The 24,831-nt window shown below is 45.1% G+C and overlaps 1 protein-coding gene across 2 annotated transcripts in view; it reads left to right on the forward strand.

Annotated features, from left to right (window-relative positions):
• MEF2B (myocyte enhancer factor 2B) overlaps nt 1–23,937 on the forward strand; it is a 77,168-nt gene extending 53,231 nt beyond the window's left edge. For both annotated transcript variants that reach the window (XM_058163434.1, XM_058163435.1), the window contains exons 4-9: nt 1,683–1,811; nt 5,863–6,043; nt 10,097–10,236; nt 12,372–12,477; nt 15,683–15,773; nt 20,651–23,937. In XM_058163434.1, the coding sequence (XP_058019417.1) occupies nt 1,683–1,811; nt 5,863–6,043; nt 10,097–10,236; nt 12,372–12,477; nt 15,683–15,773; nt 20,651–20,957 (954 nt within the window). In that variant the 3' untranslated portion in view covers nt 20,958–23,937. The remainder of the gene's footprint in view (nt 1–1,682; nt 1,812–5,862; nt 6,044–10,096; nt 10,237–12,371; nt 12,478–15,682; nt 15,774–20,650) is intronic.
• Nucleotides 23,938–24,831: the final 894 nt, after the last annotated feature.

A 24,831-nucleotide genomic window follows, 5' to 3' on the forward strand; every position in this document is an offset into this window, starting at 1 on the left:
TGGTCTAATTAGGCAAACTGCTAAAGGCTTTTCTTGGCAAAAGTTCAAAAGCAGAAGATACCAACAAGAAATAAATGCAGCAAGACAAAGAGGAAGTCTATCAACACTGTTTTCCGACAAAGAGCCCAAACGCCGTTGCTGGTCTGTTTTAAGCCTTATGGGAGGGGCCAATCATCTCTTGGCCCTACTCCCGCGTGGTCCGCTTTGCTTTAGCTGCTCTTGCCTTAGGAACAGTCTCCTCCTGTTCCTCTGCCTCACTACTGTCAGCCTCTGGAGGCTCCGGAGTCCACACCTCACTCCCCGATGGCCCTGGCCCCATCTCTGCCTTCGACGCAGAGTCCTCATCCGGGCCTTCCCCAGCCTCCAGGACTGGCCAATGTTCTTCTTCAGCCTCATCGCTGTCCGACTCCTTTGCCAGCTCCGCAGGCTGCTGGCGGCCCACAACAGATGTTTCATTACCCAAACTAAGCATCAGTGCTAGTAGGGAGTGTTTCATTAACCCAACCATGTAACATCAGTAAGAGCTGTGGTGGCACACTGGTTAGAATGCTAGTATTGCAGGCTGACTCTGCTCACTGCTAGCAGTTCAATCCTCATCAGGCTCAAGGTTGGCTCAGCCTTCCATCCTTCCGAGGTGGGTAAAATGAGGACCCAGTTTGTTGGCAGCAATGTGCTGACCCTGTAAACCGCTTAGAGAGGGCTGTAAAGCACTGGGAAGCAGTATATATTGTAAGTCTATTGCTATTCCTGTCATCACTGACAGATAAGTGGCAACAACCAACCTTAGATATTGTCAACGGCCCCACAGTCCAGTCCTGGTCTAAAAATATTCCCTTCGTTCAGTATCAAATCCATCTTTTTTTAAAATAATGAATTTCATGCATTATTAAGGTCTGCATTTTTAAAGTTGGCAAACGATGCATGTGCCGTTCGTGTATAATTTGCCCTACCATTCAGCTCCTCTATGTTAGAAATGCAGACATGTGATTTGATAAACAAAGCAATGTTGAAGCCGCTGTAATAGATATGCCTCACTTAATGACCACTAAAGTAGAATATTTGTAGCTCAGGAAGGATGATCTCTGAGCTGGGTTATTTTCTTGCAGACGTTTCATTACCCAAACTAGGTAACAGCATCAGTGCTAGCAGGGAGTGGGGTTTGCTCTCAGTTTATATTCTAGTGGCTTGCCCTATCAGTGTTAGTGACAGACTGCTCCAATGCCTCTCCCACCAAAACAAACGACGTAGATTGGACAGCCATTTGCCTGAAAGGGTATAGGATTTCCTGCCTGAGCAGGGGGTCGGGCCAGAAGATCTGCAAGGTCTCTTCCAACTCTGTAATTCTGTTGTAAATCTTGAAAAGTGCTTTCTATCCATTGGGGAATACAGGTAGTTATAACTTAACGACTGTGGCATTTATTTAACAATAACCACATTTACTTAAAGACCACTCCATAAAAGATCATAAAATCAGGTATGGTCATATGGTGACCCACTTAATGACTACTATGACTTTCAACTGTAATTCCTGGTTCAAATTGCACTCGTAAATCAAAGCTCAACTGTATAAGCCAAACAAAAATTGGACTCAACTGCAGTTCAGATTGGCCTTATTTAATGGCATTATATTTGTTTGATTTTACATATATATATATATTATTAATGTATTTAAATCTGTGCAGACCCTGAAACGAAAAGGTTTGGGCTTCGAAGGTGCAGAAATGGATCTTGTAGAAGCTTTGGATCCAGCTGAGAAACTGAGGCAGCTTGATGAAGGAATGGACCTTAGATTAGCCCGGCCAAAACTTAGTGTGAGTATTGCTTTGGATGAAAAAAACTGCCTCCAGTTACAACAGTTCATTTAATGACTGTTTGAAATTACAACGGCATTGAAAAAAGTGACTTATGACCGTGTTTCACACTTATGACTGTTGCAGCATCCCCAGGAGTCACATGAACAAAATTCAGATGTTTGCAACTGACCCATATTTATGACGGTTGCAGTGTTCTTGGGTCATATGATCGCCTTTTGTGACCTTCTGAGGAACAAAGTCAATGGGGAAGCCAGATTCCCTTAACAACTGTGTAACTAGCTTAACAGCTTCAGTGATTGACTTAACAACTGCGGCAGGAAAGGTCATAAAATGGGGCAAAGTTCACTACACTAGCAACAGAAATTTTGGGCTCGAATATGGTTGTAGGTTAAGAAATACCTGTATAGGTCCTGCTATGAATTTTCCATTCATTTTCCCCTAAAGGTGGCTTCGAAATGCTTTTTTAAAAATATATATATATTGAGGGTATCGCTCAATATTAGTAACTGTGAGAGGGATCTTGGAGTCCTAGTGGACAGCCATTTAAATATGAGCCAGCAGTGTGCAGCAGCTGCCAAAAAAGCCAACACAGTTCTAGGCTGCATAAACAGAGGGATAGAATCAAGATCACGTGAAGTGTTAATACCACTTTATAATGCCTTGGTAAGGCCACACTTGGAGTATCTTGCATTCAGTTTTTGTCACGACGATGTAAAAAAGATGTTGAGACTCTAGAAAGAGTGCAGAGAAGAGCAACGATGATTAGGGGACTGGAGGCTAAAACATATGAAGAACGGTTGCAGGAACTGGGTATGTCTAGTTTAATGAAAAGAAGGACTAGGGGAGACATGATAGCAATATTCCAATATCTCAGGGGTTGCCACAAAGAAGAGGGAGTCAAGCTATTCTCCAAAGCACCTGAGGGTAGAACAAGAAGCAATGGGTGGAAACTAATCAAGGAGAGAAGCAACATAGAACTAAGGAGAAATTTCCTGGCAGTTAGAACAATCAATAAGTGGAACAACTTGCCTGCAGAAGTTGTGAATGCTCCAACACTGGAGTTTTTAAGAAGATGTTGGTTGTTTTTTTTAATTTATTATTCAAATTTTTATACCGCCCTATCTCCCGAAGGACTCAGGGCGGTTCACAGCCTTATAAAAAACATAAGAATAAATACAAATTAGAACAATATTTAAAAAACTTATTACATTAGGCCGGATTTAAAACTATAACCATTTGTCTGAAATGGTGTAGGGTTTCCTGCCTAAGCAGGGGGGTGGACTAGAAGACCTCCAAGGTCCCTTCCAACTCTGTTATTCTATTCTATTCTATTCTATATAGTAGAGATGGGCCAAATAGGTTGAATGCAAACTACCGTTAAACTTTTGGAAAGGATTGTTTTGACTGAGTAATGGAAGGATTCAGATACTATTTTGAGCATTTTGGATTGGAACGGTTCCAAACTCAGCTTGGAAAACTTCCGGAATTGTCCTAAAAATGCTTCTAGCCAGATTGGAACAGACTTTCAATAGGCTGGCCAAGAAATGTGCTCACTTTTTATTTTTCTAAATGTGGCAGCTGAGTCACCAGTTTCAAAGTATAAATGGAACTGACGTTTTAAAATGCATGTATTGGTAGCCGTAAAGGATAGAACACATTGTTGTGGGAGAAATTGCTTGCCAGAAGTTGCCAGTCGTATGAAAAATGTATATCGTGCACAGATGAGGAGAATTTTATACGTAATACCTGTAGGTTTTTCCATGTGAGCTCTTTGGATTGACCAATACACATACACGCACCGCCCCAGTGACGTGGAAATAAAACAGAATAAATGTGAGGTTGGAGCCATGAAAAATAGAATGAGTCCAGATTGAAAGTACAGGTAGTCCTCAATTTATAACTGTTCATTTAGTGACCGTTCAAACTTACAATGACACTGAAAAAAGGGACTTGCGATCATTTTTCACACTACCATTGCAACATCCCAGATCCCCTCCCAGGATCATGTGATCAAAATTACTGCACTTACTGCAGGTTCAAGCCCGGCCCAAGGTTGACTCAGCCTTCCATCCTTTATAAGGTAGGTAAAATGAGGACCCAGATTGTTGGGGGGGGCAATAAGTTGACTTTGTAAATATACAAATAGAATGAGACTATTGCCTTATACACTGTAAGCCGCCCTGAGTCTTCGGAGAAGGGCGGGATATAAATGTAAACAAAACAAAAAAATGCAAATGTTTGGCAAGTGGTTCATATTTATGACGGTTGCAGTGTCCCAGGGTCACGTGATCCGCTTTTGCGACCTTCTAACGAGCAAAGTCAGTAGGGAAACCCAGATTCACTTAACAACCGCTTTACTAACTTAACGACTGCAGTCACTCGCTTAACGACTGGTGGCAAGAAGAGTTGCAAAATGAGGTAAATTCACAACAAATGTTTCACTTAGCAACATAAACATTGGGCTCAGTTGTGGTCGTAACTCGAGGACTGCCTGCATTTATCCACGCTGTCCGTCCTGCCTCAGCATGCACCTTTAAGTAAGAACCATCCTTAGCTCCCATTTGTTGAGAAAGGTATAGTTTACTAAAGGTCAAGTGGGTTACAATCGGTGAAATGTAAAATTTGTTACTACCAGTTCTGTGGGCGTGGCTTGGGGGGTAATGTGACTGGGTGGGCGTGGCCAACTTTTTTTTTTACTTTTAAAAGCATTTTAAAAGCAGTTTTTTTTACTTTTAAAAGCATTTAAAAGCATTCAGCTGAAGAGGTTGTAAAAAATGCTTTTAAAAGGCTCCTCTGACGATCCCAGCTGAGTTGCCTGATCGTCAGAGGCTTTTCTTTTCTTTTAAAAGCATTTTTTTTTTTGCCTTTAAAAGAAAAAAAAGCCTCTGGCGATCAGGCAACTCAACTGAGATAAATCGAAAACTGCTAATAAATTTTTCTACAACCTCTTCAGCTGAAGAGGTTGTAAAAAATGCTTTTAAAAGGCTCCTCTGACGATCCCAGCTGAGCAGCGCGATCATCAGAGGCTTTTTTTTTACTTTCAAAAGCATTTTTTCTTTGGAAGAAAAAATGCTTTTAAAAGTAAAAAAAAAACCCTCTGATGATCGCGCGGCTCAGCTGGGCATGTGGGGGGGCAGGGATTTTTGCTATCAGTTCTCCGAACCACCTGCCGCCATCACTATCGGATCGGGCAATCCGGCCTGAACCGGGAACATTTCACCCCTGGTTACAATCCAGTAAAGCAGTGATATTAGCAGTGATAATGGTCAAGTGATACACAGTAAAGCAAGTTTTAAAAGAGACATTTTTGAAGCTGTCGCTCTGAGGCTGCATTCTTTCTTCTCCCAGGGAAACGGCCTTGAGGACTTGTCTCTGAGAGGCATGCTTCTTTCCATCAGTTTCACTTTCCCTCCCGAGCATCCACTCTCCCTTCCACCCTCCTCCGGAGTCCATGGCTGGCTGGCATTGAACGATTGTGAAGTGCGGACGTGAAGTGGCATTTCTGACCCAGGCTTAATTTTGAATGTGCTATACTTCACTCTATGAACAACAAAGAATTTTGGGCATTGAAGTTCACAAGTTGCCCCTGACATAAAAGGAGATTTTCAACAGATCTTCCCAAGATGTCCTCAGCAAACAGGCTCATTCCATTCTAGCCAGGAGTGAAATCCAGCAGGTTTTGACAGGTTCTGGAGAACCGGTAGCGAAAATTTTGAGTAGTTCGGAGAACCAGCAAATATCACCTCTGGCTGGTCCCAGAGTGGGGTGTGAATGGAGATTTTGCAATATCCTTCCCCTGGAGTGGGGTGGGAAAGGAGATTTTGCAGTATCCTTCCCCTGGAGTAGGGTGGGAATGGAAATTTTGCAGTATTCTTCCCCTGCCACACCCACCAAGCCACGCCCACCAAGCTACACCACACCCACCAAGCCACGGCCACAGAACCGGTAGTAAAAAAATTTGGATTTCACTACTGATTCTAGCTCAAAAGAGCCCAAATAATCAACTTTTCCCCTACTGATCATTTTTGATGTTCTCTTTTCTTTGCAGTCGGCCACTTCCATGTCTAGCCTCGAGGGGGCCTCCATGGGAACTCCCCCATCCGGAGGTGAGGGTGGGGCAAGCAATTCAGGCGAATCTCCTGTTCAACAGAGCCGTCTGCAGCAGTTCAAGCCAACTCTTCCCAAGCCAGCCTTCCCTTCGGTGCGATCCCCAGCAACTCTTGGACCAGGTATGTCGTTCCCATAGGAGCCTGGATGAAATGCTTGGGTTTCACCTCTCCGAGCACAGGTAATCCTCAACCTACGACCAAGTACAGGTGTCAGGTTTCCACCCCCAACGAAAGAAGACTCGGAGGCGTGAGTTTCCTCAAAGTTCCGTTTTATTAGAGATGTCATATTGGCACATCTGGGAAAACCCGAATCTGAAAGTTTCCAGGTTTTCCCCACCCAAAGAATAGAATAGAATAGAATAGAATAGAATAGAATAGAATAGAATAGAATAGAATAGAATAGAATAGAATAGAATAGAATAGAGTTCTTTAGTGGCCAAATATTTCACAAGAAGAGTACTCCACTCCTCTGCTCGCAACAAAATATCCTGTGCCACCAGACTTGAAATTCTGCGTTTAGAAAATTTAGAACTTTGGTATGTCCTGAGCATAGCTCATAAAACCATCTGCTTACAGTGTCCTATCTGTCAATGACAACTTCAGCTTCAACCACAACAAACTTGATTGCAGAAAATATGACTTCAGTAACAGAGTTGTTAATTCCTGGAATGCACTACCAGACTCTGTGGTCTCATCCCCAAATCCCCAAAACTTTAACCTAAGACTGTCTACTGTTGACCTCACCCCATTCCTAAGAGATCTGTAAGGGGCGTGCAGCGTGCCTACCATCCCTGTCCTAATGTTCCCTTTAATTGTATTCATTTTATGTATTCAATTCATGCTTATACTTATATATATTATCTAATATGTACTTGAATAAATAAATAAATAAATAAATGCTCTCAGTGTACAAAAGGAGAATAAAATACATTCATCAAGAAAAAAAAAGATACAACACTTAGTGATAGTCAAGGTTACCAATAAGCTATCAAATCGTACTAGGAAACAAATAAAAACAATATAATTGAAAGATACAAGCAACATAGTTATAGTCATAAGTGGGAAGAGATAGATATTAGTAAGGAAGAGAAGAATAATAGTAATACAGTCTAAATAAATTATTTGACAGTGTTGTGGGAATTAGTTGTTAAGCAGAGTGATGGCATTTTGGTGTGCAGTGCCCTATAGTGTCTTTTTTGAGGGTAGAAGTTGAAACAATTTATGTTCAATTTATTTAATTTAATTTATGAAAGTTCAACTCCCTGCCCAACGCCCACATGTCCATCACACTGTCCCAGCTGGAGATGCCTCCCAGTTTCATCCGTCCAGGTACAGGGCAATATGTCCTTGACTTTCTGAGAAAGGAATGTTATTATGACTATAGATCACGCTTGCTCCATACAATCCCCCCTCCCAATTTCCCACAGTAGTAAATGTGGCAGGCCTGAAGGCCCAATGGCTCCTAGGCCTGACAACAGGTAGCTCTCGACTTATGGCTTCAGCTGCATCAACAGAGGTACAGGTAGTCCTCGACTGAAAACCACAATTGAGCCCAAAATTTCTGTTATTAAATGAGACATTTGTTAAGTGAGTTTCGCCCCATTTTACGACCTTTCTTGCCACCGTTGTTAAGTGAATTCCTGCAATTGTTAAGTTAGTAACCTGATCGTTAAATGAACCTGTCTTCCCCATTGGCTTTGCTTGTTAGAAGGTCACAAAAGGGGATCATATGACCTTGGGACACAGCAAAACAGGGGTGAAATGCTCCCGGTTCGGACCGGATCTCCCGATCCGGCAGCGATGGCAGCGGGTGGTTTGGAGAACTGGTTGCAAAAATCCCTCTCCCCCCACCCCCGCCCATGCGCAGCTGAGCCGTGCAATCATCAGAGGTGGGTTTTTTTTACTTTTAAAAACATATTTACTTTGGCTGAAAAAATGCTTTTAAAAGTAAAAAAAAAAGCCTCTGTTGATCATGTGGTTCAGCTGGGATCGTCAGAACCTTTTAAAAGCATCTTTTCTACAACCTCTTTGGCCAAAGAGGTTGTAAAAAAAATGCTTTTAAAAGCCTCTGGCGATCAGGCAACTCAGCTGGGATCGTCAGAACCCTTTAAAAGCTTTTAAAAGGCTCCTCTGGCGATCCCAGGTGAGGATAAAAGAAAAAAATTCTTTTAAAAGTTAAAAAAAAAAAAGTTGGCCACTCCCACCCAGTCACATTACACCCCCCCCACCAAGCCACGCCCACAGAACTGGTAGTAACAAATTTTACATTTCACCCCTGCAGCAAAGGTCATAAATATGAACCTCTTGCCAAGCATCTGAATTTTGATCATATGACCCTGGGGATGCTACAAAGGTCGTAACTGCGAAAAATGGTCCTAAGCCACTTCTTTAGGTTTCATTGTAACTTTGAACGGTCACTAAATGAAGGATTCTAAGTCAAGGACTACCTGCATAATGTTGAGATGATGGGAGGGGACAGTTTCCCTCTTACTAGCCGGACTGCAGCTGGAATGCTAGGTCCACATCTCCACCATGTAAGAGTGACATTGAGAAACTGGAAAGCGTGCAGAGAAGAAACAAGAAGGATAGAGATAAATCTGTCGTGTCCCACTCCTCCGCTGACGGCCGGGTCAGGGAAATCCGAATCAGGCGTGCCTCTGCAGCTCTGCCAAAGTCCTAGCAAAGTTCTCAAGGCAGGCAGGAGACCAGAAAGTGACTTCAGCAAGATAAGGTAGACTTTGCCTGACTCAGAGAATGCCAGAAAGCAGATCCTTTATATAGGCCATGGGGTGTGGCTCCATGACTCAGCACTTATCCAGGCCTGCCCCTCCCTTCCTTCTGTTGCCGCCGCCTATCAATTCTTCTGAAGCGAGGGTCACTCCAGTCTGCAGCTGTTGGTAATTGACCTTCCTCAGGCTCACATGCTGTGGGGGAGGGGGAGGGGTCTAGTTGCTCCGTTTGCCTGGGCATGGAGCCAGAGCTGGGGGCTGGAGGCACTTCTTCCTCCTCGGCCTGTCTGGGCATGGAGCCAGGGCTGGGGCCAGGAGGCATGCTAGGACATTCCTCAGCGTTCGGAAGCAGATAAGATGGGCCCGGCTGCGGGGAAAGCGGACGAGGCACAACAAAATCCTATACCCTATGAATCCAAATCCTATGAAGAAGACCTAAAAGAACTGGGACTGCCGAGGGGTGTTGAAACTTGACAATTTTAAGACTTGTGTATTTCAACTCCCAGAATGTTAAAATAATTATTTAAAGGTTGGTTTTCTGCCCTCTTGAGTGACAAGCTATACTACTGCCTTTCAGTAGCGTGGTAAGGCAGGGGACCTAGGAACGGGTCTTCGGTGGTGGGCCACAGGCTGTAGCCCACCAGATTTGGAGACTCTAGAAAGAGTGCAGAGAAGAGCAACAAAGATGATTAGGGGACTGGAGGCTAAAGCATATGAAGAACAGTTGCAGGAATTGGGTATGCCTAGTTTAATGAAAAGAAGGACTAGGGGAGACACGATAGCAGTGTTCCAGTATCTCAGGGGCTGCCACAGAAAGGAGGGGTCAGGCTATTTTCTAAGGCACCTGAAGCCCAGACAAGGAGTAATGGATGGAAACCGATCGAAGGAGAGATTCAACCTGGAAATCAGGAGAAACTTTCTGACAGTGAGAACAATCAACCCACGGAACAGAAGTTGCCTTCGGAAGTTGTGGGAGCTTCATCGTTGGAGGCTTTCAAGAAGAGACTGGACTGCCGTTTGTCAGAAATGGTGTAGGGTCTCCTGCTTGGGTAGGGGGTTGGACTAGATGACCTACAAGATCCCTTTCAAGGGCCTCTGGTGGCTCAACGGACTAAGTCTGTCTGTTATTAACAGCAGCTGCTTGCAATTACTGCAAGTTCAAGTCCCACCAGGCCCAAGGTTGACTCAGCCTTCCATCCTTTATAAGGTAGGTAAAATGAGGACCCAGATTGTTGGGGGCAATTAAGTTGACTTTGTATATAATATACAAATGGATGAACACTATTGCTTAACACATTGTAAGCCACCCTGAGTCTTCGGAGAAGGGCGAGATATAAATAAATAAATAAAAAAAACCTCTGTTAATCTGTAAATCTGTAATCAGGAGCTGTGGGGTCTTCTGGGCTGTCACAGCCTGAATTTTATTTCTTTTCTGACTCTGCAGGTATCGGGTACTCGATCTTCTCCCATAGCAACCTCAGCCGAGTGTTGTCGAGCAAAACGCCTCCTCCCTTCTACCTGGGGGCCGACTCCCGTCGGGTGGAAGGACAGCTATCTGCAAGCAGGAACAATCTAGCATCCACTGTGAGTAACTCGGGGGGGGGGTAGATGGCAATAAAACTTAGACTTATATACCGCTTCACAGTGCTTTGCAGTCCTCTCTAAGCCAGGGGTCTCCAACCTTGGCAACTTTAAGACTTGTGGACTTCAACTCCCAGAGTTCCTCTGCCAGCAAAGCTGGCTGAGGAACTCTGGGAGTTGAAGTCCACAAGTCTTAAAGTTGCCAAGGTTGGAGACTCCTGCTCTAAGCGCTTTACAGAGCCAGCCTATTGCCCACAACAATCTGGGACCTCCTTTGGCCGACCTTGGAAGAATGGAAGACCGAGTCAACCTTGAGCCAACAAGAATCAGACGATCCAATCATTCAACTTTTGGGCAAGAGACACAGGCAAATGCCAAGGAGATAAAGTTTATATGCAAATGAAGCAGGTTAAAGCTAGTGATGGGTGGAAGAGAATACAGGAAGTCCTCGAATTATAGCCATTTGTTTAGTGACCTTTCAAAGTTGCAACGGCACTGACTTATGACCATTTTTCACATGACCACTGCAGCATCCTCAGGGCCACGTGATCAAAATTCAGACGCTTGGCAATCATTCCATTTCCTTTCTTACAGGATATAGCCTCTCTTCTGCATTAGAGGTAGTCCTCCTTTAACAACTGGTTGCTTAGCAGGCATTCAAAATTATAGTGCCACCCCGCAACTACTTATGACCTGTTTTTGAACTTCTAGCAGCCACACACACACACACACCTGCAGTCCAGAGGTGGGTTTCAGCAGGTTCTGACCAGTTCTGGAGAACCAGTAATGGAAATTTTGAGTAGTTCAGAGAACCGGTAGTAAAAATTCTGACTGGCCCCGCCCCCATCTATTCTCTGCCTCCCAAGCCCCAGCTGATCGGGAGGAAATGGGGATTTTGCAGTAACCTTCCTCTGCCACACCCACCAAGCCATGCCATGCCCACCGAGCCACACCCACAGAACCGGTAGTAAAAAAAAATTGAAACCCACCACTGCTGTAGTCGTGTGATTGCATTTTTTGGTGCTTGGCAACTGGTTTGTAGTGTCCCATGATCATGTAAATGCAATTTTTGCCCATTTTTTGCTGGTTTCTCATTTCTGGCAAAAAAATAAAAAATACCCCTTGGGTATAAAAGGATTTGTTTAAAGACAGCAACCTTTGCTTAACAACCACAATGTTCGCTTAATAACTACTGCTAAAAAAGGTCATAAAATCAGACACGGTTATGTGCTGACCCACCTAATGAACACCACAACTTAGAACTGTAATTCTGGAGTCAGTTACAGTCGTAAGTCAAGGACGGTGTTCTTAGCCAGCTCCCCAAACACGACAAACCCTCTGAAGTTAATTCAAAGTTTCCTTTATTAGGAGCGCCAACAGCCCCGGCAAAAAGTTTCTCTCTCGCCGCAGGCTAACAAGCCCATCCAGCAGAGAGATGAATGGTTGTCTGCCACATTTATTCATCTCCGTCCCTTGCCTTTTATCCCCAGAGCTAGGGTGGGGCTTCACTAGCAGTGGTGGCTCTTCCGTCCCAAGGACCGGCCCATAGATTTCCACTGATCTCCTCTCCTCTGCCTTCTGCGTGTCCGTGTGTCAGACACTGGACCCAGCTGTTCCTCCTCTTCCTCATCAGCCACCTCCAGACCTGGAGGCTGTTGACTCTCCATCTGAGGGCTGACCGATGGCCCAGGCTCCACCTCTGTCTCTCTCTGCCAGCTCCATTCCCTCTTCCCCCTGACCTGACTCCCATGCCACCTCCTCCTCCTGATTCGGCTGCTGGAGGGGCCCGCGGCCAACAGGCCACAACAGACGGCCTGTACTGATACACAAATGTGTATTGATAACACTGAACAAAAATGGCCGTTTTATTAGGCGCAAAGGAAGCCACATCCCAGCCAAAACTGGCAAAGCAAACTGATATCTATAAAACAGGGAGCAAACCTCACACTCCCTGACGCTGATGATGTTACTTAGTTGGGTAATGAAATGTCTGCAAGGAAACAACCAAACTCAGGGGACACCAACAACTCCACAGTTCAACCTCTCTGCTGCAGATACTATTGAAAAGAACATTTGATGGGGGAGTAGATGAAAAGCATTACAGGAGGTGATTTCAATCTGATTTTCTTTCCCCACAGCGCCCGTTGTATCCTGGGCTTCAGAACCTGAGTCCCGTATTGCCCACCGGAAGTCTCCCAGGACGTGGGCTGCCAGGATACCCCTTCCTCTCCTCCACTCCATCAGGTATGGTCCACACAGGGTCTCTAGCTGTGAATAAAGTACCGTATTTTTCAGACTGTAAGAGGCACTGAAATTTAGAAGAAGAAAACAACAACAAAAATGTTTTTGGCTTCCACGCGCCCCGTTTTCGAGCCTTTTTGGGGTGGGCTTTTTGGAGGGAGGCTTTTTCAGCCTTTTTTCAGCCCGTTTTCAGGGCTTTTTTCAGGCCCATTTTTGAGAGTTTTTTTCAGCCCATTTTTGAGGCTTTTTTGACCCATTTTTGAGACTTTTTTCAGCCCGTTTTTGAGGCTTTTTTGGGCCTGTTTCTGAGACTTTTTCAGCTCGTTTTTGAGGCTTTTTTGGCCTGTTTTTGAGGCTTTTTTCAAATCATTTTTGAGGCTTTTTTGGCCCGTTTTTTCTGAAAAAAACAGGCCATAAATAGCATCGAAAACGGGCTGAAAAAAAGGCCCAAAAACAGGGCATGCAGAGGCCAAAAAATGTCCAGCGGGTGAGTGGGCAATATTCAGTCTATAAGACGCACGGATATTTTCACCTCCTTTTCTGACACAAAAAAGTGCGTCTTGTAGTCCAAAAAGTACGGTACCTCATCTCATCATGTCTAAGGCCAATCCTAATTATCTTCTGGCACCTATGTTTGCTTAAGTTTCTAAGTCCTTTGAAAATTTTTCCTCACCCTGGTAGCGCTAGCATTTAGACTTACATACCGCTGCACCGTGCTTTACAGCCCTCTCTAAGCAGTTTATAGAGTCAGCATATTGGTGCCAACACTCTGGGTCCAACAATTTTACCGACCTTGGAAGGATGGAAGTGTTCTGTCCCCCCTCACCTCCGTCCGAGTGATGGCTTAATTAGCTGGCACTATCAGCTCTGGCAGCAAACTAGCGAGCGTCTGCCAAGAGTCTCTGTTATCTCCCTTGATGCCGATGAGTCACCCAGGAACAAACAGTACTTCAGCTCTTAGTTAAGCAGTTAATTTGCCTGCTACGAAGAGGCACAGCAGCTCTTGCTGCCTTTATATCCTGTGGGGTGTGGCTCCATGACTCAGCACTTCCTAGGCCTGCCCCACCCCTGCTTCTGTTATTCCCGCCTCTCCTGCCTACGAAACCTAGGGTCCAGCCAGGCCTGATTGCCATCAGCTGGGTCTGGAGGTGTGGCCTTGGGGGGGAAAGAGTCAGGGGACGGAGGCCTCGTTATCTCTTCCACCTGGCCTGCCTCTGGCTCCTGGAGCTGAGCCAGGGAAGCTGGTGCTCCCGAGGTAAGTCCTGACGGCCCTTCCCCCTCACTTTCCAAGTCACTTTCTGGCAGGAGGCCCAGCTCGGGGGGCGCAGACACAACAGGAAGGCTAAGTCAACCTTGAGCCAGTGAGACTCGAACTGCGGAACTACCGAACTGCTAGCAGGCAGCAGAATTAGCCTGCAATATTGCAATCTAACCACTGGACCACCACAGCTTACTAATAGCTGTGAAAATGTGTCTGTTTCCTGGGAGCTCCATCACTGGAGGTTTTCAAATCAAGGTTGAGGAACCATTTGTCTGGGATAGCCTGAAGATCCTTGCTGTCAGCCAGGGATGGGTTTCACTTACCTTTACCATCGGTTCGCTGTGTGGACACTCGCTTCATGCATGCTTGCTTTGCTCATGCACACGCTGTCTGTTCATGCATCCCATCTTCCGCGCATGCACTTTGCTCACTCGCATACCTTTTGTGCATGTGCCTGGCCTCGAAAATGTGCCGAAATAGCACGACTTGGAGCCGGGGCAGGTGGGCGGAGTCAGGCCCAGCAGTGATCACGGCTATCAGTTCGGCCAAACCAGTGCGAACTGGCTGAATATCACCTCTGTTGTCAGCCCTCTGAGGTAGACAGGCCAGAAAACAAACTCCTGGACTTAAATCATACTTTATTCCAGGGGTAGTCAACCTTTTTATACCTACTGCCCACTTTTGTATCTCTGTTAGTAGTAAAATTTTCTAACCGCCCACCAGTTCCACAGTAATGCGCTGTGTATCATCGTCTGCGCATGCCTCTCGCACATCGTGGATTGGGGTTGGGGAGGGGGCGCCGGCTACCAGCTCTGCTTGTCTGTTACAGCTGGGTGGTGTGTGGGGAGATGTGTGAGCTATTCTGGGACGAGGCTCTTTTGTTTGCGGTCGCACTATAGCGCCGTTTAGTTTCACTTACGTAACGTGAACTAAACTTATGTGCGGGCGATACAAATAGTATATTTTCAGAAATTTAAATTGTCACGGGGAATTTTATGAAAATCTAATGAAAATGTTTTTAAATAATGCTATGAAAATTTTTTAAAAACTCAATTAATTAAAAAAAAAGGAAAGTGCTTCAACATCGGACAAAACCTCTACCGCCCACCGTGAAAGCTGGAACGCCCACTAGTGGGCGGTAGGGACCAGGTTGACTACCACTGCTTTATTCAACTGTTACTTTGCTTTTCTAAAGTCATCTCCTTGGCTCTCTGTGTCTGTCCAGGACAGCAGATGGATCTAGACCAGTATTTTCAACCTTGGCCACCCTTAAGATATGTGGAATTCAACTCCCAGAATTCCCCAGCCAGCACTGCGGGATTCTGGGAATTGAAGTCCACATATCTTAAGAGTGGCCAAGGTTGAAAAACACTGGCCCCTCAGTCCTATTATGTAATGTTTTAAGTATATGTAGCAGGAAATTTGGATCTGTAATACTTGTTTTCAGGTAGTCCTCGACTTACGATCGCAATTAGGACCGAAACGTCTTCCATCGCTAAGTGAGGCAGTTGCTACGTGACTTGCGCCCAGATTTTTTTACCTTTTGTTGGTCTGGTCATTAAGCGAACCACTATGGTCATTAAATGAATCTGGCTTCTCCATTGATTTTGCTTGTTGGAAGCCCCCCTAGATAGGTCACAAATGGCAATCACATGATCCCAGGATGCTGTCATAAATATATGCCGGTTGCCGAGAGCTCAAATTTTGATCATGCGACCATGGGAATGCTGCAACAGTCATAAGTTTGAGAACTGGCCATACATTTTTAAGCACCGTCGAAACTATGAACTATCATTAAATGAATGGTCGTAAGTCGAGGACTACCTGGAGTTGACTGAGAATTTATAAAGACAATGAACCACTTCAATGGAGCTGTCAAATCTTGTTTATTGTTGTATTCTTTAAACTTCCCTTTGTCTTCTGGTTTTTCCATTGTTTGACTTTCAGAATATACTTTGGGGGAAAGCTCCCCACACCCTTTCGGCTTCCAAGGAAACACCACGGCGGCTTGGCAACACCGAGAATATCCAATGCCAGGGTAAGAATTGGCATGTTTATTTATTTTATTTATTAAATTTTTATACCGCCTTTCTCCCGAGGGACTCAGGGCGGTGTACAGCCAGAAGGTAAAAACATTAAAAATATACAATTAAAACAACAATTTAAAACCGGGCAAATTAGAAAAAATGGCCAGTATTAAAAAATTTAAAATTTAAAATTTCAAACCCTAAAATGATAAAACCCCAGTTAAAAGTTTAAAAATATTAGGCCAGTCCCGCTTGAACAAATAAGGGTGTTTTCAGCTCACGGCGAAAGGTCCGAAGATCAGGCACTTGACGTAATCCAGGGGGAAGTTCGTTCCAGAGCGTAGGAGCTCCCACAGAGAAGGCCCTGCCCCTGGGGGCCGCCAGCCGACATTGCTTGGCGGACGGCACCCTGAGGAGACCCTCTCTGTGTGAGCGTACGGGTCGGTGGGAGGCATAAGGTGACAGCAGGCGGTCCCGTAAGTACCCGGGTCCTAAGCCATGGAGCGCTTTGAAGGTGGTGACCAAGATCTTAAAGCGCACCCGAAAGACTACAGGAAGCCAGTGCAAGCCGCGCAGGATTGGTGTTACATGGGAGCAACGCATTGCAAATGCTCAACTGACATGTCAGTCTATTTGGTTTCCTAATCTGAGTTCAGCTGTTGTGTGAATTCAAGATATGAGCTGTCATTCCGGGGTATCTCTCAGAACAAATTTTACAGTCCTGCGAGCCATCTAAAACCAAATCACAAAAGCTTGTGGACAAAGGGGCAGCGGTCTGTGCCATCTCTTGTATTACAACCATGCAAGGAGTTAAGCTGCAAAACTGCCCCATTTCCGGGCCTGTATGGTTAGTACAGGGGTCTGCAAACTTGGTTCTTTTAAGACTTGTGGACTTCAACTCCCAGAGTTCCTCAGCCAGCAAAGTCCACAAGTCTTAAAAGAACCAAGTTTGCAGACCCCTGTGTTAGTAGGTAGACAGTTGCTTGGCTAAATTCAACCATCGGCATTCTCAATCTTATCCTTAGCAGATAAACAGCTCATCAACTCTGGTACAGTTCAATTTAGTAGATTGGGGGTATGCTGTATGTTCTGGTTGCCTTCAACAGCAGATTCAAGGCAGCTTTTCCAAGCACACAACAGCTGGGGGTGGCTTTCTTATGGCCTTGTGGTGGGGAGCGCCTTAGCCAATGGACCCACCCAGCCCACGGGATTTTCCAATCTGAACCTTGGCAACAGCTTCCTAATACGACCCTGCTATTAATAATGATAACGCTTCTTTAGCTCAGCCACCAAGCAGTTAAAAGGTGCAGGCGCTGAGGAGAGGGCAGCCCCTGCCCCAGCTTTCCTGAGGCCGCCAGGATGGATGGATGAATGGAAGGAAGGAAGGAAGGAAGGAAGGAAGGAAGGAAGGAAGGAAGGAAGGAAGGAAGGAAGGAAGGAAGGCGGGCTAGATGGTATTACTGTTAGATAGACTCAACGTTGGCTGAATGACTGCACCCAAAGGTGCAATAATTTGAACCCTTAGTTCCATTCTCACATATAAGAATCAACTCTAAGATGTATATACCGGTAGGTAACACATTCCAAAGAATCAGAACCTTGTAAAACAGGTGATTCCTCCCCTGTTTTAAGAAAATAGAAAAACAAGGGCATGCAAATTTCTTTCACAGGTATTACTGTGAAGGTAAGTTTTCCCCATCCTATGCTGTCGTATACATTTTTCCTACAGCAAAAAAAAGACCTCCCCAAAACATCAATTCCATTTCATCCTAATAAATGCCCTCCTATTAAATTCAGTCCGCTTCTCAGATCTTTTTAAATCTTTCGACTTTCATTTTACGCCAGTGTTTCTCAACCTTAGCAACTTTTAACAGATGCTGGCTGGAGAGTTCTGGGAGTTGAACTCTACATATCTTACAGTTGCTAAAAGTTGAAAAACACTGATCTACACCTCTTTCTGCTCTGTGTCACTGGTAAACTTGGTAAGCAGCATCTCTTCAATTCCTCCATCCAACTTATTGATAAAAATGCTGCCCAGGAATAGAAGCAATGGCTCTGAAACCTTAGCTACATGCTCTGTGTTCTAATTTGACCCTCCTCTTTTAATGCCTGGCTGATTCCAAGACTGTGATTAATAGATAATCTGAAATCCAGGTGTTTCTGTTTAGATGAGGAGAATCTTGGACACTTTCTGAGGCTAAAGCAGGGGTGAAATGCTCCCGGTTCAGACCGGATTGTCCGATCCGGTATCGATGGTGGCAGGTGGTTCAGAGAACCGGTAACAAAAATCCCTGGCCCCCCCACATGCCCAGCTGAGCTGCACGATCATCAGAGGGTTTTTTTTTTAACTTTTAAAAGCATTTTTTCTTCAGCCGAAAAAATGCTTTTAAAAGTAAAAAAAAAAGCCTCTGATGATCGCGCGGCTCAGCTGGGATTGTTAGAGCCTTTTAAAAGCATTTTTTTTTACAACCTCTTCAGCTGAAATGTTGTAAAAAATGCTTTTAATAGATTCTGACGATCAGGCAACTCAGCTGGGAGCAACTCGGCCAAAGAGGTTGTAGAAAAAATGCTTTTAAAAGTTAAAAAAAAAATGTTGGCCACGCCCACCCAGTCACATTACCACCACCACCCTCAACAAGCCAGCCCACAGAACCAGTAGTAACAAATTTTACATTTCACCATTGGGCTAAAGGCATGTGGAGTTGTGTGTGCCATGAGAAGTTCTGGAAAAAAAACATCCAATTTATTTATTTCTCCAATCAATTGGATGCAAAGCCAGATATCATCAGCAAGATCTTGCTGCCATCTTGTGGCCGCATTCGGTATCCACAGTGAACAATTTCTGTGTCACAAAAAAGCTGGAATTATGATTGTGATGGAAAACTGAAAAGGCTGTAGAGATTCTCAGTCATCCAGCTCATGGTTGTCGCTTTTTCAGGGGGTAACAGGACTTTCTGATTTTTCTTTGAAGACGTTTCACTTCTCATCCAAGAAGCTTCTTCAGCTCTGACAGGATAGTGGGGAATGGAAGGATTTATCCTCCTTGCAGACAGCTGGTCATTTGCATCTTTGTAGAGATTTATTGAAGCACTATGTCCTCAGGATCACCCTAGTAGTGCTCGTGGTTCCTGTAAGTGACCCTGGGGACACAGATAAACCTTCAAGTGGTTCAAGGACCTTCTAAAACAGGGGTTTCCAACCTTGGCAACTTTAAGCCTGGAGGACTTCAACTCCCAGAATTCCCCAGCCAGCAAAGCTGGAGGACTTCAACTGGCTGGGGAAATCTGGGAGTTGAAGTCCTCCAGCTTTGCTGGCTGGGGAATTCTGGGAGTTGAAGTCCTCCAGCTTTGCTGGCTGGGGAATTCTGGGAGTTGAAGTCCTCCAGCTTTGCTGGCTGGGGAATTCTGGGAGTTGAAGTCCTCCAGCTTTGCTGGCTAGGGAATTCTGGGAGTTGAAGTCCTCCAGGCTTAAAGTTGCCAAGGTTGGAGACCCCTGTTCTAAAAGGATGCAAATGACCAGCTGTTTGCAAGAAATATTAATCCTTCCATTCCATACTATCCTGTCAGAGCTGAAGAAGCTTCTTGGATGAGAAGCAAAACATCTTCAAAGAAGAATCAAGAAACTTCAATTGCCTCCTGAAAAAAAACACCTTTGGGACAAAACTGAAAAGAGTGATTTTTTGCAAGCTGGTCAACACCAGGACTTTACATTAATAAAGGAACAATGGTTTGTGTGAAAAGATGCGGGGTTTTTTAGAGCTAATTCACTCAGACTAGTTTGATTCATCTCATGCTTTAAAAGAAAAGTGCATCTTTTCCCCGGAAAGTTCAGAATATAAACAGATTTCTCTGAAGTTTTATACAAGTAATTATTGACTTATGTCCATCTGTTTAGTGATTGCTCAATATTACAATGGTAGTGGGGAAAAAATCCAGTCCTCACATTTACGACCAGTTCTTGTACTTATGACCATTGCAGCACACACACACCCCATGATCATGTGATCACAATTTGGGTGCTTGGTAACTATCTTGTGTTTGCCACCAGTTGCAGTGTCCTGTTCATGATTTGTGACCTTTTTTGCTAATTTTGAGCAAACGGGGTCCATTTGGAACAATGGGTTCACACTTAAGACCATGGCATTCACTGAACGACTGCAAATTCGCTTAACAACCACGACAATTCTCTTGACAACCGTCTTAAAAATGGTTATAAAATTGGATCCGACCTTGGAGGTCGTCTAGTCCTGCCTAGGCAGGAAACCCTACACCACTTCAGACAAATGGTTATCCAACATCTTCTTAAAAACTTCCAGTGTTGGAGCATTCACAACTTCTGGAGGCAAGTTGTTCCACTGATTAATTGTTCTAAACTGTCAGGAAAGTTCTCCTTAGTTCTACAGTTGCTTCTCTCCTTGATTAGTTTCCACCCGTTCCTTCTTGTCCTGCCTTCAGGGGCTTTGGAGAATAGCTTGACTCCCTCTTCTTTGTGGCAGGCAGTGGTGGGCTGCTACCGGTTCACACCAGTTCAGGAGAACCAGTAGCAGCGGCGGCGGGAGGCTCCGCCCCCCCGCCCAGACGTCATCAAATACACACTGCGCATGTGCAGAAGCTTCTGCACATGCGCAGACATGAAGCACGCGCTCAAGCAAACCAGTAGCAAGGGTAAGTGAAACCTGATGGCAGCCCCTGAGATATTGGAACACTGCTATCATGTCTCCCCTAATCCTTCTTTTCATTAAACTAGGCATACCGAGTTCCTGCAACCGTTCTTTATATGTTTTAGCCTCCAGTCCCCTAATCATCTTTGTTGCTCTTCTCTGCACTCTTTCTAGAGTCGTCTTCTTTCTTCTATATTTCTTTCTTATACATTTCTTCTTCCCTTACAGAACAGCAAGTCGGATTTGTGACCAGGCTTCCCTAGTCTCCAGCTCACCCTCCTTGCACACCCCAATCAGCGTGAAGTCGGAGCGGGCCTCCCCCACAGCCAGCTGTTCCTCGGCTGTCCCCCAGCTCTCCACATCTGTGCGTTCCAATCTCTGCAATGTCCCCACGGACCTCCTCTCTCAGGAAGATTATATCAAGGGCTATCATTACTCGTTCCTTCTGTCCCGGCCTCCATCAGAAGAACCGAAGCAACCCAGCGTTCCCGCCCATCGCCTGCCGGTGTCTACCGCAGAGGAGTGGCAGAAGTAACCTGGATGCTCAGCTTGTTCACGCAGGTGCTCAGCGGAGGTGGCTGTATGTAGGTGTACGCATACAGGCAAGAGGGAAGGAGTGAATGCCAATCACCTGCGTTCACCTATCCATCATAATAGGGCCAAAATAGGGAAACAACTGATTGCAGAATTGTACACGGAGGAAAAGCCTCCCCAGAGAAGAAAAATTCAGTTGGTAGAACAGAGAACAGATTATTGGAAACAGATTTGAAAGTCCTCCACTTAGCAACCATTCCTTTACAGGTAGTCCTCGACTTGCAGCCGTTCGTTTAGCGACGCACTGAAAAAAGTGACTTGTGACGGGTCCTCGCCCTTATGACCGTTGCAGCATTCCCCACAATCATTGTGGTCAAAATTTGGGTGCCCAGCAAGTAGCATGCATTTATGATGGTTGCAGATTCCTGAGGTCTCATAATCACCATCTGTAACCTGCCCGGCCCGGCTTCCAACAAGCAAAGTCGAATTCACTTCATGACTGCATGGTTCACTTAAATGTGATTTGCTTAACCCTGGCACAAACGCTCATCAGGTTGGGTATGACTCACTTATACCAACTGCCTAGCTTAGCGATGGAAATTCTAGTCTCAAATGTGGTCATAAGTTGAGGACTATCTGTATATGAAGTAGAATTAAGTTGTTGAGGTATCTATCAATTTAAAAAAGAGCCGTACAACTTCTCAAAGCCCCAAAATATGTACAACAAATCTTCCTCTGTCCACAGATAACTGCTACCATGTTTCCCTGAAAATAAGGTCTTATTTTCAGGGGATGTTTTCTTTCCCCCCCCCCCCATGTTTGGGAGGCTCATTTCTTCTGCTTGCTCGCGGCCGCAATGGGGCAGGAGGCTGTGCGGTGTGCCAGTGTCACCGCTGTGAGGCAGGGGGAGGTGGAGTGCCCCATGCGCCCCACACGGGCTTACCTCAGGGCCCGGCAGCCAGGACATCCACGTCCCAACACCTACCTCGTGGCGGTGGCTCCAACATGCCATTCAGCACGACGGCAACTGGCCACCGGCTCACTTCTTCTGCTTGTTCACAGACGCAACAGAACTGTTGTGACCCAGGCCCAAGTAGGTAGGAAGAAACTCAGTCCATGAAATAACAAACTTTATTCAAACAGCTGAGAATTACTTCATTCCCAGCGTCGTTCAACTCAAATGAAAACAAATGGCTCCCAACACAAATTCCTCAGTTCTCTCGCAAACCTTGGTCCAATTAGGCAAATTGCCAAAGGCGTTTCTTGGCAAACGTTCAGAAGTCACAAAATAAAGGCAAGACGTAGACGAAGCAGAAGATGAAGCTACCAACATTGTTTTCCGGCAAAGCTCAAACGCCGGTACTGGTCTGTTTTAAGCCTTATGGGAGGGGCCAATCATCTCTTGGCCCTACTCCTGAGTTGTCCTCTCTGCTTGAGCTGCTCTTGCCTCCTGGCAGCTCTTCTCATGCCTGTTCCTCTGCCTCACTACTGTCAGCCTCTGGAGGCTCTGGAGTCCACATCTCAGTTCCCGATGGCCCTGGCCTCACCTCAGCCTCATTGCTATCTGACTCCATTACCAGCTCCGTAGGCTGCCTGACGGACCACAGCAAGAGCAGGCAAGCCAAGAGACGGTGGGACGGAGTGGGCAGGTGGCTGCGGGAGGCTTGTCTTTGTATCTCTTGGTTTCCACGCAGCCCACGCGGCACTGCCTTTCCCCCGCAGCTCTGCCTTCATCTGCTGTCGTGCGAAGATGAGCTGTTCAGCCATCCGGAATCTTCAGCCTACCAACTCTTGGCTTTCCCACATCCCGCATGGCGCGTCCAGATCACATGCCTCTCCCATGCCTGCTACTTGGAAAAGTAATCAACTCGCCTGCATTGTGCAGGCTGCGTCTGCTGCTGGACACCATCAGCCCCCGTGCTCTCGCCACTTCCAATGCTGGCCACATCCCTCTGCTGATGACCTTAACTAGAGCTTACTTTTTTGGGGTAGGGCTTATATTAGGAGCATACTAAAAATCAAGCTAGGGCTTATTTTTAGGACAGGTTTATTTTGGGGGGAAACACGGTACCTGTTTTTCAACCTTACTACGCCCGTCGTGACCCTAGTTATAATGTACATCCTTGCCAGACCCCAGGAGGTTGCCAACCCCTGTAATTAGACAAGGCACTTTGTTTATGTTCAGAAGCAATCTTGCCATTTTTTTTTAAAAAAAGCATTTCTAAGGATTCACGCAGAGTTCTTGACAAGCGGGTCAAAGACACTTTGAGAGATCTTTCGGGGCTCATTTTCCTGCTTTTTCACGGAAAGTTTTGTGCATTAGGGAATTTTGGTGAATGACGACAAATGTCTTCAGATCCCAAACATGTCACTTTTATGCTTCTCTGATAAATAGCTTGAGGGATGGATTTGCAATGCAAAATGGACGTTTTTGCTGCCCGAGCAATTGAGAACTTGGTATCTGCACACGGAGAGGCTGACCATTTTTAATGGTTTGCATTCAAGTTGGAAATAAAAATAAACGCCTTTCAAATAATTCTGGTATCTCAGTTCTTGTGTCATGGTTTCCTTTTTCTGTTTGTTTTGGAGAAATTGCTTTCGGTCTTTGACTTCCTGGATACATTCCTACATGTTGCATTCCTACAACATGTTTCACCGTGTCAATAATAAACTTAGGATTCATGCCACATGCTAAACGTTGCTGGTTTTAAGTCTTCATAGATTTTGGGGCTGCATTAAATCAGTGTCTGATTCCATGTATCCTTTAAATGGGTTAATCTAACCAGAACCCTTATCTCAATTTTGTGTGATGGTGGCGGCTAGTTCAGCCCTTACCACTAGATGGCGATGTTTGCTATTTATTTTTAATTATCACCCGAATAGTTTCTCCTTTTGCAGATTAATTGGATTTATTTTGATAGTTGAATGCATTATAAGCCTGTGACGGAACCACGATCCATTAAGCCCCTTGCAACGCAGATTTCAAAAGCTACAAGGATGTTACATTCATTCCTTACATTTATATCCCAATTTTCCTCCTGGAGTTAAAAAGCTCAACCTCCGTCAATGTTTCTCCAGAATACAGCTAGATCCTTGAGTTACAACCACAATGGATCCTTAGTCGTAAGTCAAGGACTACCTGTATTCTGGAGAAACATTGACGGAGGGTGATCTTTTTAACTCCAAGAGGAAAATTGGGATATTGTTGCTAAGCGCAAAAAAATAATAATAATTGAATGAGTTTTTGCCCCATTTTGTGACCTTTCTTGCCACAATTGTAAAGTGAGTCACTACCGTTATTAAGTTAGTCACATGGTTGTTAAATGAATCCGGCTTCCCCATTGACTTCGCTTGTCAGAAGGTCGCAAAAGGTCATCACGTGACCCTGGGACATTGCAATGGTCGTAAATATGAGTCGGTTGCCAAACATCCGACTTTTGAGTGTATGATCATGGGGATGCTGCAGTGGTTGTAAGTGTGAAGAAATGGTCATAAGTCACTTTTTTCAGTGCTCTTGTAACTTTAAGTGGTCACTTGTAAATTATATTTTGAGATGCACTCAGTTTAGAAAATGTAACTGGCTCTTTAAGTCAGCCAGGGAGCATCTGTAGCTGAAGGAGAACTAGAATCTAGGTCTCCCTGCACCCAGTCCGGCACCTACAACTTCCACCCTGATGTGGCCCTTGGGCTAAGGAGCAGAAACTGGCCCAAAGTTCCCCAGGGAGCTTCTGAGGCTGGCAAGGATTTAAAATACAGGTAGTTTTTGACTTACAACCATTTGTAACATTATTGAACATCCCATGCTACAACGCTGAAAAGAAGTGACTTACGACTGATCTTGCAGTGTTTGTCATAGTCATGTGATCAGAATTCAG

This window comes from Ahaetulla prasina, chromosome 1 (assembly GCF_028640845.1).
Source record: "Ahaetulla prasina isolate Xishuangbanna chromosome 1, ASM2864084v1, whole genome shotgun sequence".
NCBI classification, from domain to species: domain Eukaryota; kingdom Metazoa; phylum Chordata; class Lepidosauria; order Squamata; family Colubridae; genus Ahaetulla; species Ahaetulla prasina.